This window comes from Oncorhynchus kisutch, linkage group LG22, assembly GCF_002021735.2.
Source record: "Oncorhynchus kisutch isolate 150728-3 linkage group LG22, Okis_V2, whole genome shotgun sequence".
Classification (NCBI taxonomy): Eukaryota; Metazoa; Chordata; class Actinopteri; order Salmoniformes; family Salmonidae; genus Oncorhynchus; species Oncorhynchus kisutch.
This window is the reverse complement of record NC_034195.2, coordinates 19259579-19276004: the sequence shown is the minus strand read 5'-3', so window position 1 is coordinate 19276004 and position 16426 is coordinate 19259579. Positions and strand designations below refer to the sequence as shown.

Genomic DNA, 16426 nt, shown 5'->3' with positions numbered 1-16426 from the left:
AACTCCTGGACAGTCTGTGGTGCAACGTGGCGTTGGTGGATGGAGCGAGGCATGATGTCCCAGATGTGCTCAATTGGATTCAGGTCTGGGGAACGGGCGGGCCAGTCCATAGCATCAATGCCTTCCTCTTGCAGGAACTGCTGACACACTCCAGCCATATGAGGTCTAGCATTGTCTTGCATTAGCAGGAACACAGGGCCAACCGCACCAGCATATGGTCTCACAAGGGGTCTGAGGATCTCATCTCGGTACCTAATGGCAGTCAGGCTACCTCTGGCGAGCACATGGAGGGCTGTGCGGCCCCCCAAAGAAATGCCACCCTACACCATGACTGACCCACCGCCAAACCGGTCATGCTGGAGGATGTTGCAGGCAGCAGAACGTTCTCCACGGAGTCTCCAGACTGTCACGTCTGTCACATGTGCTCAGTGTGAACCTACTTTCATCTGTGAAGAGCACAGGGCTCCAGTGGCGAATTTGCCAATCTTGGTGTTCTCTGGCAAATGCCAAACATCCTGCACGGTGTTGGGCTGTAAGCACAACCCCAACATGTGGACGTCGGGCCCTCATACCACCCTCATGGAGTCTGTTTCTGACCATTTGAGCAGACACATGAACATTTGTGGCCTGCTGGAGGTCATTTTGCAGGGCTCTGGCAGTGCTCCTCCTGCTCCTCCTTGCACAAAGGCGGAGGTAGCGGTCCTGCTGCTGGGTTGTTGCCCTCCTACGGCCTCCTCCACGTCTCCTGATGTACTGGCCTGTCTCCTGGTAGCGCCTCCATGCTCTGGACAGTACGCTGACAGACACAGCAAACCTTCTTGCCACAGCTCGCATTGATGTGCCATCCTGGATGAGCTGCACTACCTGAGCCACTTGTGTGGGTTGTAGACTCTGTCTCATGCTACCACTAGAGTGAAAGCACCGCCAGCATTCAAAAGTGACCAAAACATCAGCCAGGAAGCATAGGAATTGAGAAGTGGTCTGGTCACCACCTGCAGAACCACTCCTTTATTGGGGGTGTCTTACTAATTGCCTATAAGTTCCACCTGTTGTCTATTCCATTTGCACAACAGCATTTGAAATGTATTGTCAATCAGTGTCAATCAGTGTTGCTTCCAAAGTTTGATTTCACAGAAGTGTGATTGATTTGGAGTTACATTGTGTTGTTTAAGTGTTCCCTTTATTTTTTTGAGCAGTGCATATCTGTTTTTATCTCCCCCTACTATTTGTACATTGCTAAAACACTGCACATAGATGTGCTTGAAATGTCTTTATCTTTTGAAAAATTTTAGAGTGAAATGTTTATTTTGAATTCTAATAGTTTGTTGATGCTGTTTTGTGTCATCTTACTTTTGCTTATTGTTTATTTCACTTGCTTTGGTAATGTAAAAACACGGCAATAAAGAGAGGGGGGAGATAGTGTCCCTAGTGCACCTAATCTATCTGACCAGTTGACCATTAACTGTATGAGAATGTCAGCCCTAACTTACAGGCAGCGAATAGATTGCTCTTCCACACCATCAAAATCAATTATGCATTTGTTGTGCTTCGAGAGCAGCCAACCAACACAGTGTTTACTCCTGACCTGATAGTAGCAGGCTGTTTGTGCACTGCACACATTACCATAAAAAGAAATGAGGCCTACTAGCAGCCAGCCAGCCAGGCAGGCAGGCCTACTGTGGCCTTCAAAGAGAGGTCTTTATCAGTGCATCTGGAGTGGAGCCTATCAGGCAAAGGTGTGGAACCACAGCCCGGGACACCTCACAGTCCTCCTGTCCTAACCCGGCCCTGTGTCGTCTCTCTCCTTTAATCCTGCCTCATTGTGTGTCTGCTCTACTGCCCTTTGATGAGGCTTTCTGCAGGTGTCTTCTCTTTCTCCTGCTATCTATCTATGTTATAACAAGACCCCGTTGACTTATTAAAAGGTGAGGAGGAAGCTTGTGTTTGCTTGGGCTCTTTGTATAGAAAAACCTGCTGATGTTGTATCTAATCTGTGAGGTTAGGAATATATTAAAGGGAGACTGGGTGGTTGGTGGATATTGATATTGACAGAACCACAACTTGTGTGAGCAAGATAGCTGCTTTACACCTCCTTTCTGTTAAACAATGGCCTACCAAGAGTCTTCCGCCTCCCACCCACTATCTGACAGTGCCTACAGAGAGAGAGAGAGCATTTTTCAAAGGTCTCCAGTGCCTGGCTGAGACCCTCCAGATTGTTGTCCCTCTGTGTTTGCCACACACAGACTGATGGAGTGAAAGGCAAGCATATTAAGGAGGTTTTGGCCTGGCCCCTCGGGTCACTCCAACTACTTCACAGACAATGGCCACAACCAGCGGACAATAGCCGTGTTCAGACAACAAGCAAATCAAGTGTCCAGCATATAAAAGATTTATTGCATCCGCCAACAAAGGCTGTCACAAAGCTCCCCGCGAGCTCTCCTTTAAGGGCCTGCGTCAGGGTGAACTCTGCTGGGTCACTTAGCTTTTTGTGGGCCTCTCCACCACCTAAAGGCTGTAGCTATAAAAATTCTAATGAAATGGAGAGTATTCAAATAGCAGCCTGCAAGTGCAGTGCTCTCCAGTTTCTATATTTGTCTTCGCCAGTGCTACAAAGTAAAAAGCCGTAATTTTTTCCTCTGTTCCTCTGCGGTCTTGGGTGTGAACACCGACAGGGGATGGCTGGCTGGGCTGGAACGCATTTTAGCTTTATTAAATAAAGGATTTCAATAACCCGCTTAATCAAGGCTCAAATCTTCTTGGTAAGCCAGCAGCCAAGGATCGTGACTGGGTAGAATTTGCATTTAGGACAGTTATTACGGCTGTGGCAGAGAGCTGAAGAACAGGTCATACTGGGGCTAAGAGTGAGGGGAACCCCAGTAACAATCACGGTAACAATCAGACTGTGGTTATATAGTATAATATAGGAGCAGAACCAGACTGTGGTAGGTAGGTCTGTTACCTGAGGCTGAACAGGGTTGCATGGGTTCACTGGCAGGGCCCTCTCTCCTCTTCCTGTCCTGTCTGTAGACGAGGTGAGGTTTGTTGTGCTCCTCGTCGTACTCCTCCCCCCCCTCCGCCTTCATCAGGGGCTCTAAGAAGTATTCACCATGCTGGGTGGTAAAAGTCCCGATCTGGAGGGGAGAGAGAGAGAGAGAGAGAGTGTGAGAGAGAGTGTGAGAGAGAGAGAGAGAGAGAGAGAGAGAGAGAGAGAGAGAGAGAGAGAGAGCGAGAGAGAGAGAGAGAGAGAGAGAGAAGAGTTGGTTAGAGATCTGTGCAGTATGGGTCATATGAGTGACAGGGTCATTGTATATCACAGCTATAATATGAAGGTTGGGTGTCCATATACTTTCAGTGATCACTAGCTGCAAGTGCATGTCTTGTCCCAAACCAAGAGACATTGTAATAACAGAAATCGAAGTAATAGCTGAACTTCTCGTGGTAATTAAAACGTTTGTTCATTCAGATTTTAAAGTGATGTAGCTGTTACAGCATGTGTGCTGTTACCCTGAGTTAATGTCCAGTACCAGTCAACAGTGTGCTATGCATCATTAGTTCCATGACTAGTCCGAACAACACAAGAATAATGCAAAATGAACATCTTCCAATAGTACACTATTTTCCGAAAGTATCTATTTTTAGCCGGTGGAAATGGAAACAACATGGAAAATAGAATAACATGGAGAGAATCAAAAATACTTAGAAAGGTCTCAGTCAACCACCATTGATGTAATCATCACACTGGCAATCCGTCTTAGTACAGGTGTCCAGACTTGTCGTGGCAGTAACACGATCTTGCCGCGGCAGTATTTGAATGGGCCTTCATGGTGCCGCGGTATATGGATGGGCCATCAAGCCCTCCATTTGAATGCAAATTCCATCATTTGGAATGCTTGAAGAAATATTGAGTACTTAAGAGGATGTTGCGTAATAATGGGTGAGATGACAGCATCACCCTCAGGCAATTTGATGATAAAAGATGGGCTTGATTGACACTAGAGGTCGACCAATTAATCGGAATGGCCGGTAGTTTTGGGCGCCGATGTGCTGATTTAAAAAAATATGTATATATATTTTTTTTGTATACCTTTATTTAACTATGTATTTATTTCACCTTTATTTAACAAGGTAGGCAACCTGGCCAATTGCGAACTAGGCAAGTCAGTTAAGAACACATTCTTAGTTTCAATTACGGCCTAGGGACGGTGGGTTAACTGCCTCGTTCAGGGGCAGAACGACAGATTTTCACCTTGTCAGCTCGGGGGATCCAATCTTGGAACCTTACAGTTAACAAGTCCAACGCAATAACGACCTGCCTCTCTCTCGTTGCACTCCACAAGGAGACTGCCTGTTACGCGAATGCAGTAAGCCAAGGTAAATTGCTAGCTAGCATTAAACGTATCTTATATAAAACAAACAGTCATAATCACTAGTTAACACATGGTTGATGATATTACTAGATATTATCTAGCGTGTCCTGCATTGCATATAATCTGACTGAGCATACAAGCATACAAGTATCTAAGTATCTGACTGAGCGGTGGTAGGCAGAAGCAGGCATAAACATTCAAGCAAACAGCACTTTCGTGTGTTTTGCCAGCAGCTCTTCGTTGTGCGTGAAGCATTGCGCTGTTTATGACTTCAAGCCTATCAACTCCCGAGATGAGGCTGGTGTAACCGAAGTGAAATGGTTAGCTAGTTAGCGCGCACTAACAGAGTTTCAAACGTCACTCGCTCTGAGCCTTTTAGTAGTTGTTCCCCTTGCTCTGCATGGGTAACGCTGCTTCGATGGTGGCTGTTCTCGTTGTGTTGCTGGTTCGAGCCCAGGGAGGAGCGAGGAGAGGGACGGAAGCTATACTGTTACACTGGCAATACTAAAGTGCCTATAAGAACATCCAATAGTCAAAGGTTAATGAAATACAAATGGTATAGAGGGAAATAGTCCTTTAATTCCTATAATAACTACATTGCATTATTTAAACCAAATTGAACATGTTTCATGATTTACTTGAGGCTAAATTGATTTTATTGATGTATTATATTAAGTTAAAATAAGTGTTCATTCACATATTGTAATTGTCATTATTACAAATAAATAAAAAATAAAAAATTGGCCGATTAATCGGTATCGGCTTTTTTGGTCCTCCAATAATAATCGGTATCGGCGTTGAAAAATCATAATTGGTCGACCTCTAATTGACACATACAGTATATCCATCATATATCATAGCATTTCTTTCATATTACACAATATTAGCATCCCACCTAAATCTTACAACCCACCTAAATCTTGTCTTTAAATATGTCATTTTGAATGGTATTTGAGAGCGCACTACTCAAATCCTGTCTTGAACGAATGACAACCAATGGGAGGAGTGATATCATTGTGACAGGATTTGGCAAAGCAAATATTGATGTGGAGGTTGAGGCCCTCACAAAGCTGCTTAGTTCAACAGCCAGTCGCTCGCTGGCTCACTCAGCCGCGAAGACAAAGGTGTTTGTGTGGTCATTTTACACGCACACTTTAACAGGATATTGTGTGGTGGAATGTTATCTTTTTGGGGGTCATTTCCATGAGCATCCCCACAAGTGATCGGTGTTTGAAAACAGAAAATATCCAGGCCCTGGAAAATAAAGGACATACCATGTGTACATTTCCTCTTTTCCGGTGGGAAAAGATGGGATAAACATTTGAACACACATACCCTTGTATGTTGGAAAGCCTGAGTGCTGCAGACCTACAGTAGCTATAGGATGAGACCTCAACCTGAGCCGAAGGACAACATAATGATTGGGTTGTACTTGTAATAACAGGACCCAAAGCAGAGGAAGCAAACCATGGCTATAGTAGTTAGAAGCTCTCTCTAAGTCTTAGTCTTGTAACACCGTGTGAAAACCACCTCGATCGGCCCCCACTCTGCTCCTCTGACGACCTGTCAGTATAGTGAGGATGAATGAATGTCAATGTGAATGTGAACGTGAATAGAGCAGAGTATTAACAGGGTCCAGATACACTTGTCTTATTACAAGGCATGGTACTGGCAGCATGTGCTGGGTGGGAGCGTTTGTATACAAGGCCATCAGCAAACATCTTGTAGCAGTCTATCCCATGCAGCGTTATGTCAAGGTGCACGCAGACACTGTCAGCCTAAGGCACTCACACCGGTCCTGTACAGTAATGTCAAGGACTGAGTGATTACTGAGTTGATGAACTGTAGACTGGGCACCGGGCACTTCGTGTATGTGCGTTGCACAAAAGAGCCTGGGGCCAAGACTGTGGTGATGCACAGACTGACTATGACCTACCTAACATTGTACATTGTATGACATCTATCAAGTCCTATAAGAACAAATATGAAAATGATGTAGTAGTAGTACATCGTCGGTGTGAGGAATGGACTTCTTCCCATTATCCCACCAAGCGTTCCCACACGGCTAAATACACACCAAGTGTCAAGTCTACGTTTGCACAAACTAGGAAGCATGGTGTCAGGGGTTTAGTAATAGTTTCTATTCACTTGGAAATCTGACAACCGAGATTGGACGAACACAATAATGTTGCTGTTCAGGAACAGGTGCTGTAACGGGCATTTGGTGGAGGGGACTCCGCAGAGAGCTACAGGGTTCTTCAAATGGTTATTCTATGTGGACAGGTTCTAGATGGCACCTTTTTTTCTAAAAGTGCAATGAAGAGAACACATATTAGGTTATTTTTGACCGAACCTGTTGGGTCACTTAGCTGGGTTTTTGAGCTACATGTATGATCAGATGGTCAGATCAGAAGACTGGAGGCGTGACTTTATAGGGGCGTCGCTTTTTTATAGTTATTTTTGGCCACTCGTGAGATCAAATGTCATTCCGGTTCATCTGGTCTGTTGTACTGTCAACTCATGTTAAAGTTGAGCACTGGTACATGTGTAGCTTAATGAGGGATACAAGTTCCTCAAGTGTCTATGTGTGTACCAATGTTGGGATAGTTACCACTTTGTTATGTTATTTAAATAATAATTATATTAATTGTATAATAAAATATGTTTATGTGCAAAAATATTGACGGAACATTTTATTTGCAGTTTACAAGAATGACATTGACTCTCACAGGTGGCCAAAAATACCTAGAGTTGAAGTCAAAAGTTTACATACAGTTAGGCTGGAGTCATTAGAACTTGTTTTTCAACCAATCCACAAATGTCATGTTAACAAACTATAGTTTTCGCAAGTCGGTTAGGAAATCTACTTTGGGCAGGACACAAGTAATTTTGCCAACAATTGTTTACAGACAGATTATTTCACTTATAATTAACTGTATCACAATTCCAGTGGTTCAGAAGTTTACATACTTTTACATACTTTACATACTTTAAACAGCTTGGAAAATTCCAGAAAATGATGTCATTGCTTTAGAAGCTTCTGATAGGCTAAATAAATTAATTCAAGTCAATTGGAGGTGTACCTGTGGATGTATTTCAAGGCCTACCTTCAAACTCAGTGACTCTTTGCTTGACATCATGGGAAAATCAAAAGAAATCAGCCAAGACCTAAAAAAAAATTGTAAACCTCCACAAGTCTGGTTCATCCTTGGGAGCAATTTCCAAACGCCTGAAGGTACCATGTGCATCTGTACAAACAATAGTACACAAGTATAAACACCATGGGACCATGCAGCCGTCATACCGCTCAGGAAGGAGACGCATTCTGTCACCTAGAGGTGAAAAGTGCAAATCAATCCCAGAACATCAGCAAAGGACCTTGTGAAGATGCTGGATGAAAACAGTTTAAAAGTATCTATATCCACAGTAAAATCCACAGTAAACGAGTCCTATATCGACATAACCTACTGAGCAAGGAAGAAGCCACTGCTCCAAAACCGCCATAAAAAAGCCAGACTACATTTTGCAACTGCACATGGGGACAAAGATCGTACTTTTTGGAGAAATGTCCTCTGGTCTGATGAAACAAAAATAGAACTATTTGGCCATAATGACCATTGTTATGTTTGGAGGAAAAAGGGGGAGGCTTGCAAGCTAAAGAACACCATCCCAACCGTGAAGCACGGGGGTGGCAGCATCATGTTTGCGGGTGCTTTGCTGCAGGGGGGACTGGTGCACTTCACAAAATAGATGGCATTATGAGGTAGGAAAATGATGTGGATATATTGAAGAAACATCTCAAGACATCAGTCACTAAGTTAAAGCTTGGTCACAAATGGGTCTTCCAAATGGACAATGACCTCAAGCATACTTCAGAAGTTGTGGCAAAATGGCTTAAGGACAACAAAGTAAAGGCATTGTTGTGGCCATCACAAAGCCCTGACCTCAATCCTGTAGAGAAGTTGTGGGCAGAACTGAAAAAGCGTGTGCGAGCAAGGAGGCCTACAAACCTGACTCAGTTACACCAGCTCTGTCAGGAGGAATGGGACAAAATTCACCCAACTTATTGTGGGACGCTTGAGGAAGGCTAAACAAAATGTTTGACCCAAGTTAAACACTTTAAAAGCAATGCTACCAAATACGAATTGAGTGTATGTAAACTTCTGACACACTTGGAATGTGATGAAAAAAATTAAATCTGAAATAAAAAATTCACATTGTTAAAATAAAGTGGTCATCCTAACTAACCTAAGAAAGGGGATTACATGTCAGGAATTGTGAAAACCTGAGTTTAAATGTCGTTGGCTAAGGTGTATGTAAACTTCCGACTTCAACTGTATCTGAAAGCCATACCTCCTGAAAATAACCTATGGATTGCATTCAAAAAGACCCATCTGCTGGGTCAACCCAACATGAAAGTGAATAAAAACCCAACTGATGGTTAAATTAACCCATGTTTGGGTAATCCAAAGGGGTGGCCTATTAGGGCTGTGGCTTTCAGCTAGTTATTTTTGGCCACCCGAGAGAGTAAATGTAATTCATGTTCATCATGTTAAGTTTGTACACTGCAAATTTCTATTTTCCTTCAATATTTTCACACATTCCGTATATTTATTTAAAATTAATAACATTTGTATTTCAATATTATTCCAAAGTGGAAACTATCCCATGTCAACAATGGACTAATGAAACAAATACCATAAGATCGTTTTTGGGTGAAATTTTCCTTTAATAATTCTCTCACCCACCTGAAACTTGGTTTAAAGCCAATTAACATCCAATAACTCCGCTCTTGTGTAAGCCTAATTAAAGCTACTAACGTGTCAGTGCTCAACCTTAACATGTATTGACAATACAACAGTACAGATTAACCCGGAATGGCATTTACTATTACAGGTGGCCAGAAATAAATGTCTGAAGCCACGCTCCTCTTTAGCCACACCTACCATTTTCTGCTCAATAACCCTGCATCAACAACCCAGCTTAAAGAAAACGATTGGTTGTTTGTGACCCAACTGGCTAGGTGAAAATAACCCAACGGTTGTTTTTAACCCAGAAATGTCTATTAGTGTAGACATCTATCACATGGCAGCTGACAGTAGAAACAGAGAGATACACATACTGAATGGGATACATTGGGGGTATTCTGAACGTACCCCCGTTATGTTCCTTTAAACAGAGAAACCCTAGGAGGACACACATTTCCCACGGTGTGAGTCATACTCTAGATTCCTCTCAGCACCTTCATTAGTAGTTATCCACAGGCCAGCCACTTTCTCCTGTTCCCCCACAAGTCACAGCACACTTTGAAAAGACACAAGGCCCTTAGCCCCCTGGAGGGAAGCCTTTGGGCACCAGAGGCAAGAGAAACTTCCCCGTCTCAAAATGTCCCCTTTGTTTTAGAGGCTTAATCATCCCTTAAAGCCCTCATCACACCAACATGTGCTCATCCGACGAAGCCCCAGCAGCCTCAGCGCTCAGAGACTAAGCCGACACGTTTATGACCCAATAGCCTAGAGCCATGGGTGTACTGATGCTATTGTCCTGTCTCTCTCAATGACTGATGATAACATCACAGAGGGTAGTAACACACTGTGCGGAAGCAAACATGTTTGGAAAAAGGAGCGTGAAGTCATATATCAATGTTTGGAAAAGAGGTTGAAGTGACATCAAGTTGGAAAGAATGACAATCAAAGCTTGTAATATGATATCCTATTTCTTCTTATGCCAGTAGATGAGGTACTGTATGTACGGTATAACTGAAGTCATCCACTTAACATTAAAGTGCATAGATACCGAAGTAAGAGAAGGGTGTGTTTCACTGGAAACACAATCCGTTGATGATGTGTTGTGCTAGATATACAGCCATGCAGTACATCTTATATGTGGCCAGTGCCAGTCACCCCAGGCCAGAATCATGCAAACTGTGCATATCAAAAAAAAAAAAAAGTGTGACGTCACTTGCAGGGTTGCAGTGACATGTGCAGCGGGAGACTCTGAGGGCTATGGCCCTCTGTCACTTTCTGTGCCCAGCTAGGCAGACGTTCAGTTCCCACTGAATCCGACTGCCGCGACTGAGCTCAAACCCTGCCCCTGTACCAGTAACCTTATCTGACCCATGAAGTCACCCCTTCAACACTATCTGATATTCTCTCACCCAACTGAAACTTGGTCTAAAGCCAATGAACATCCAATAACTCCACTATAGCCCCATGAGATACAAGTCCATGTGTAAGACAGATACACAATAAAAGTGGCCAGAGTGACAGAAAATATAGTGGGTAGGCTTAACATCCCTGATGACATAATGCACCGCGTCCTTGTAGAAAACACCAGGATTCTTTAAAAGTTGATTCATATATTCCAAGAGGCCAAGGCTGTGTCATTCCATAATTGGCACAATAAAAATCAACAAAATGTGTGCCAAAGGACATTCATAATCTAAAAACACACTTTGGAATTATATCCAGCAGAGGACATGATGTGAATTGTGTAATAGCAACATCACCACGGTGGTATTACTGCTGAACAGGCAAGAGGTGGGATGCTGCCCTGCCCCTGTCCCTGCTCACACTGTGGTCAATGACACGTCAAGCCATACATGCTCATGTTACATATATGCACTTCAAACACAAAAGTAATTTATGTTTTATTGTCACACTGGTCAGGTGCAGTGATATGTGTTGCTTTACCAGTGCTGTGAGTTATGGGGGATATCCATGGAATCCGTTGAAATGGGAATAACCAGGGAGACTCAGCAGAGCCTATTAAAAGTATTTCAGTTTAGAGTGGAAAAGTCATACTCACAAGACCAGTGCACAGACTGAAGACTGCAGTGGATTCAATCTTGGCGTTGACGTGTCCGCGGAAAAAGCAGTGCCGCATATCGCTGTCTTCTTGTTGTTGGGACTCCGTTGCGTTGCTGTGTTCCGCTCCCAAATGTGTCACAGTGTACGTGGGGGCAATAAAACCGGAGTCGGCGGTTAGATTGAGATGAAAGCGTTGTCCGAATGCCTCAATTCTGTAGTGAGCACTTAAACCATCCGAATATTCAGAATTAACACTTCTCCGTTTCCTTTTGTAGTGAAACTTGTGGGTGAATGATTCTCCGAAATCATTTATCCGCAGCGGGGTGATAATTTCATAGGATGACAACTGTTTGATGAAACTTTCTGAAATGCAAGGAAACGTGCATTAGTGGGATACATTCTGAGAAGATTATAACGGTAAAATATGTAGCCAATAGAGAGATACGTAAATGTAACAGTTGTTGACCACCAACTATTTTGTGTCACTTAGCCTACAATGTACTCTACTGGCATCTTTCTTCGGCGCCATTAGGCTACTGAACAGTTTAAACATATACTTTCAGATTTCACATTTTATCCGGATGGATCCTACCATCCATAAATCAACGAGATAAGTAGCCTACCTTGTTTCGGATGCAATCGGTATTCCAAGGAGTTCCGGACAAGTGCTGACAGATGACACATTAGTCCAACCAGCCAAATTGCAAACTGCATGATTTCCCGGGTGAAGAAACCACCGGTTCTCGTCTCCAAGGCAGTAGGCTACCCTTCTCAAGCGGCTCTCACCTCTCCTTCTCCCAGCTTGTCAGCAACAGGTCGTGGGATCTGCGGAGGCTCTCTGCAGCACAAGTCTTGCAAAGTGCACTGGCCTCATCGCATGGCTAAACATGCATTCACTATGCTCTGTAAACACGCACTATTTACGATGCATAACAGACTATTTGCTGCCCTAATGTAAGCTACGTCTATATGGAAAGGAGGGATCAGTGCCAACTAAGCTTTTCCTTAGCCATCCATAGAACACCCCTTGCACCATAAGCGCTCGCCAACACAGGAACACAAGGAACGCCCCTAGGCCGGAGAACCAATGGTGAGTGCGCCTCGACCAACACACAACTGGGGCCGTCTGTAGTCTGTGTGAAGAAGAACTGTAAAAGAAAACTGTCTCCATCAACAAGTTATAAAGCATTATACCTGCAGGCGTTTAGTTAAACAGTATAAGTAAAGTGTTACCAAATGTTTTGCTGGGCTATTACAGAGCCCACTGCACGCCTCTTTGCAGAATTTGATCGAAATGTATACTCATTATTGTCCTATGGGTATTAAGTATTATAGCCCACATAAAAGTTAGCAGAATGAATAACGTTTCCTCATTAAACCGGTGGATCAGGAGCAATAATACAATCTAAATAAGGATTTACCCTATAACATGTGTTTAGAGTAAACTGTGGACCTACTTCATAGATGCAGTGGTCAGTCCAGTTCTTCATTAGTCATTGTGGCACATAATGTCTAGAGCACACTTGATGGACATATGAAAGAGACCTTGTTTTTTTCATCTGCTTTGGCCAGAAATGTCACCTCATTGTGGGTGATTAGATTCGGTGGGCTCACCGGAAGAGCTTTCGGATGTGGTGAGGTCTTTTGCTCTGACTTTCAAACAAAAAGAAAAACATTCAAGAAGACATTGACGTTATGGCTGCTGTCTATTCATTCAAAGATTATCTCTGCAGTCGCAATTCTTGTTTCATGCAGTCTACTGCCACTCAAAAGTTTGCCTTAAAGTCAGTAAGTGAGGCCTACAACAGGATCCACAAGATGAGGTAATACAATTATGAAATTCACTGACTTCACTTTTATAGGGCTATCATGGTGACAAGAGACCATTCATCCATTCTGATGAAGTGAGGCCAATTCAACTGAGCACTTGGACTGTCCAAGAACAACAGTATCTGTCCAAGCACCACAGTGTCTATCCAAGCACCACATTATCTATCCAAGCACCACAGTGTCTATCCAAGCACCACATTATCTATCCAAGCACCACAGTGTCTATCCAAGCACCACATTATCTATCCAAGCACCACAGTGTCTATCCAAGCACCACATTATCTATCCAAGCACCACAGTATCTATCCAAGCACCACAGTGTCTGTCCAAGCACCATATTATCTATCCAAGCACCACATTATATATCCAAGCACCACAGTGTCTGTTCAAGCCTCACATTATCTATCCAAACACCACATTATCTATCCAAGCACCACAGTGTCTGTCCAAGCACCACATTATCTATCCAAGCAACACAGTGTCTATCTAAGCACCACATTATCTGTCCAAGCACCACATTATCTATCCAAGCACCACATTATCTATCCAAGCACCACATTATCTATCCAAGCATCACATTATCTATTCAAGCACCACAGTGTCTGTCAAAGCACCACAGTGTCTGTCCAAGCACCACATTATCTATCCAAGCACCACATTATCTATCCAAGCACCACATTATCTATCCAAGCACCACATTATCTATCCAAGCACCACAGTGTCTATCCAAGCACCACAGTATCTGTCTAAGCATAACAGTGTCTGTCCAAGCACCTAAGCTGCATATGAACCTGAAAGGTCCTCCTGAGATGTGGTTATTGTTCAGATTAAGTACATCTTTCTACTGTAGCTCCTCAGTCTAATGCTTCCCTGATGTGTTATTCATTCATTTCCGAGCCTCCCGTGAAGCCATTCAGTCCTAAACCACTCTCAAAGCTCGTTCATGTTCAAGACCAAACTGGGAATGTGGAATAAGAATTTAATTTGACAAGCAACTACCAGTTACAGTCCAACTGCAGTCCAATTCGATATCCACTTCTCTGTAGTATAGCTCTATAAAGGTGATGAATCTACCTGTTCAGCTTTCCCCTACAGAGACACTATTTTACAGTGAAATTTCTGGTCCAACTCCCTGAAACCAAGAGAACAGGATGAAACCACAAAGAAGAAGCCAGGAAGAAACCACAAATAACATTTATTTAAGGGACATATCCTCCATTGGACTGTCAAACAGGTGCCAAGCCCCCATTGGACCGTCACTTTATTAACCCTAGTGCCTACCCCCTCACTCCCAACAACCTACCCCACCCTTAACAAACATCACTCCCAACAACCTACCCCACCCATAACAAACACCACTCCCAACAACCTACCCCACCCCTAACAAACATCACTCCCAACAACCTACCCCACCCCTAACAAACATCACTCCCAACAACCTACCCCACCCATAACAAACACCACTCCCAACAACCTACCCCACCCCTAACAAACATCACTCCCAACAACATACCCCACCCCTTAACAAACATCACTCCCAACAACATACCCCACCCCTAACAAACATCACTCCCATCACCTACAGCACCCAGTGACTACTCTTTAAATGAGCCAAGTGCCTGCATGGGGTTGTCCATATAACAGCCCACCTTCTAATTAAGCCTCCACACATGCAATGGTTCATTCATGTAAAGTCCAGCAGGCTTATTATTATGTGACTTAGTTAATCCCTCACCAGATGGGCTGAGAGTCAGGCATTCTGTAACATATTCATAACCCCTCCCCTTACTGCATCTGCGCCCCTTGTTTTCTTACCTAAAATGATCCTAACCCCTAACCCAAACCTTAACCAATTGTGATTGCTTGCCTAAAGGTTGCCGAAATCACATGAATTTCTGCCCTCGAGGCAAGAATAAGGAAAACTCCTATCTGCCTCCTCTCATGATGGACATTCATCAGATACCTCATCATCGGACCATTTGAAGGACTCTTGGAATTATGGGATTTGGAGGCTAAACACCTGATCTTGCAGTTGCTCACATTGTTGCTCACATAGTTTAATGTAAAGCAATCGAGGCTGCTGAGGGGAGAACACTCATAATAATGGCTGCAATGGAGCAAATAGAATGGCATCAGACACCTGGAAACCATGTGTTTGACACCATTCCACAGACTCCGCTCCTGCCATTACCATGAGCCCTTCCTCCCCAATCAAGGTGCCACCAACCTCCTGCGACGTAAAGGCACAAACAGCATGGAAATTCGCTTACTGTGTGGCCAATGGCCTAGTTGAGTTTCTGCCTTTCCAGTCTTGGACAGAACACAACGCATGTATGCAGGAGGAAGGAGAGAAAGAGAAGTCATGCCCTTGGCAGCCACTAATTGTCTGCATATTGAGGTCATTCCTCCACATATCAGATGACAATGACATTAACAAATTGCCGTTTAGCACCTATGAGTTCCACATGTTGAGCAGGCTTGTTGTCTCGTGAAAACAAGCCTTGGCCTGGCTTGACCCAGTGAGGTCGGGAAAGGGGGTTAGGGGAACAGGGTGAGCGTGTGGTGCATGTGCTTTGAAGGGGTTACTGATTGCAATGCAGTAGCAGTGAGTGTGCAGTGAGTGTGTAGCAGTGAGTTAAAACAATGAGGATGTGACTCACGGATTGTTCCCTTAGGAGGCATGTGGTCGATTGTGGTTTGACGCAACACATCAATGAAGCGTCCTGGAAGTCTGACCAGAGGAATACATGATTGCAGCTGACTACTGCAGATAGAACAGATTGAGCAGTACGCTGTTCTAAAACAAAGAGACTTCACATATGGAGAACAAATGTCTTTATTCCTTTTACTGATAGAATGTCCTTGGAATGTATAATTGAACAATGCTTCACGTTTTTGTATTCCAACTGATTTCAGGAGAATATGTTGGAGGGCCTTATTTGGTTTTGAGGAGAGGATATTTAGTGTCGCACAACACATCTTGGCTTGATTTGGACGACTCTGAAAAGGGACATGTGCGGAACACGTTTTTTCCCCATTGTGTTTGAACATTTTACCAGGGTTGATCATTTACTCAACTCAATAGTGTGAGTTTTGACCCTGAAAAATGTCTGAGCACTATATTGTTGCAATGATTTGGTTAAAAAGTGGTCTTGTTTTGGTGTCATAGCTCAATGAGAATGTGACAGGATCAAGTAACTCATGATTAATCTCTTAATTTAAAAAAATGAGCCCTACTTGCAATTCTAGTTCAACAATCTGGGCCTCATGAACACTATCCACACAATAACTGGTGCTATTCAATAACAAGTTGGTTTTAACACTTACATGCGCAATATACCAGTGTCAACCCTTGCCAGATGCGATGGCGTAAGGCTCCAAACCAAAACCATGAGCGCTGGTCCTGGTCAGTAATTCCTA

General features: G+C 43.5%; 1 protein-coding gene across 1 annotated transcript in view; it reads right to left on the bottom strand.

Moving 5' to 3' along the window:
* Positions 1 to 12211, bottom strand: part of LOC109867384 (A disintegrin and metalloproteinase with thrombospondin motifs 20) — a 150022-nt gene extending 137811 nt beyond the window's left edge. The window contains exons 1-3 of the mRNA XM_020456530.2: positions 11800 to 12211; positions 11175 to 11539; positions 2960 to 3131 (exon numbers count right to left, since the gene is read on the bottom strand). Coding sequence (XP_020312119.1) covers positions 2960 to 3131; positions 11175 to 11539; positions 11800 to 11890 — 628 coding nt within the window. The 5' untranslated portion in view covers positions 11891 to 12211. The remainder of the gene's footprint in view (positions 1 to 2959; positions 3132 to 11174; positions 11540 to 11799) is intronic.
* Positions 12212 to 16426: the final 4215 nt, after the last annotated feature.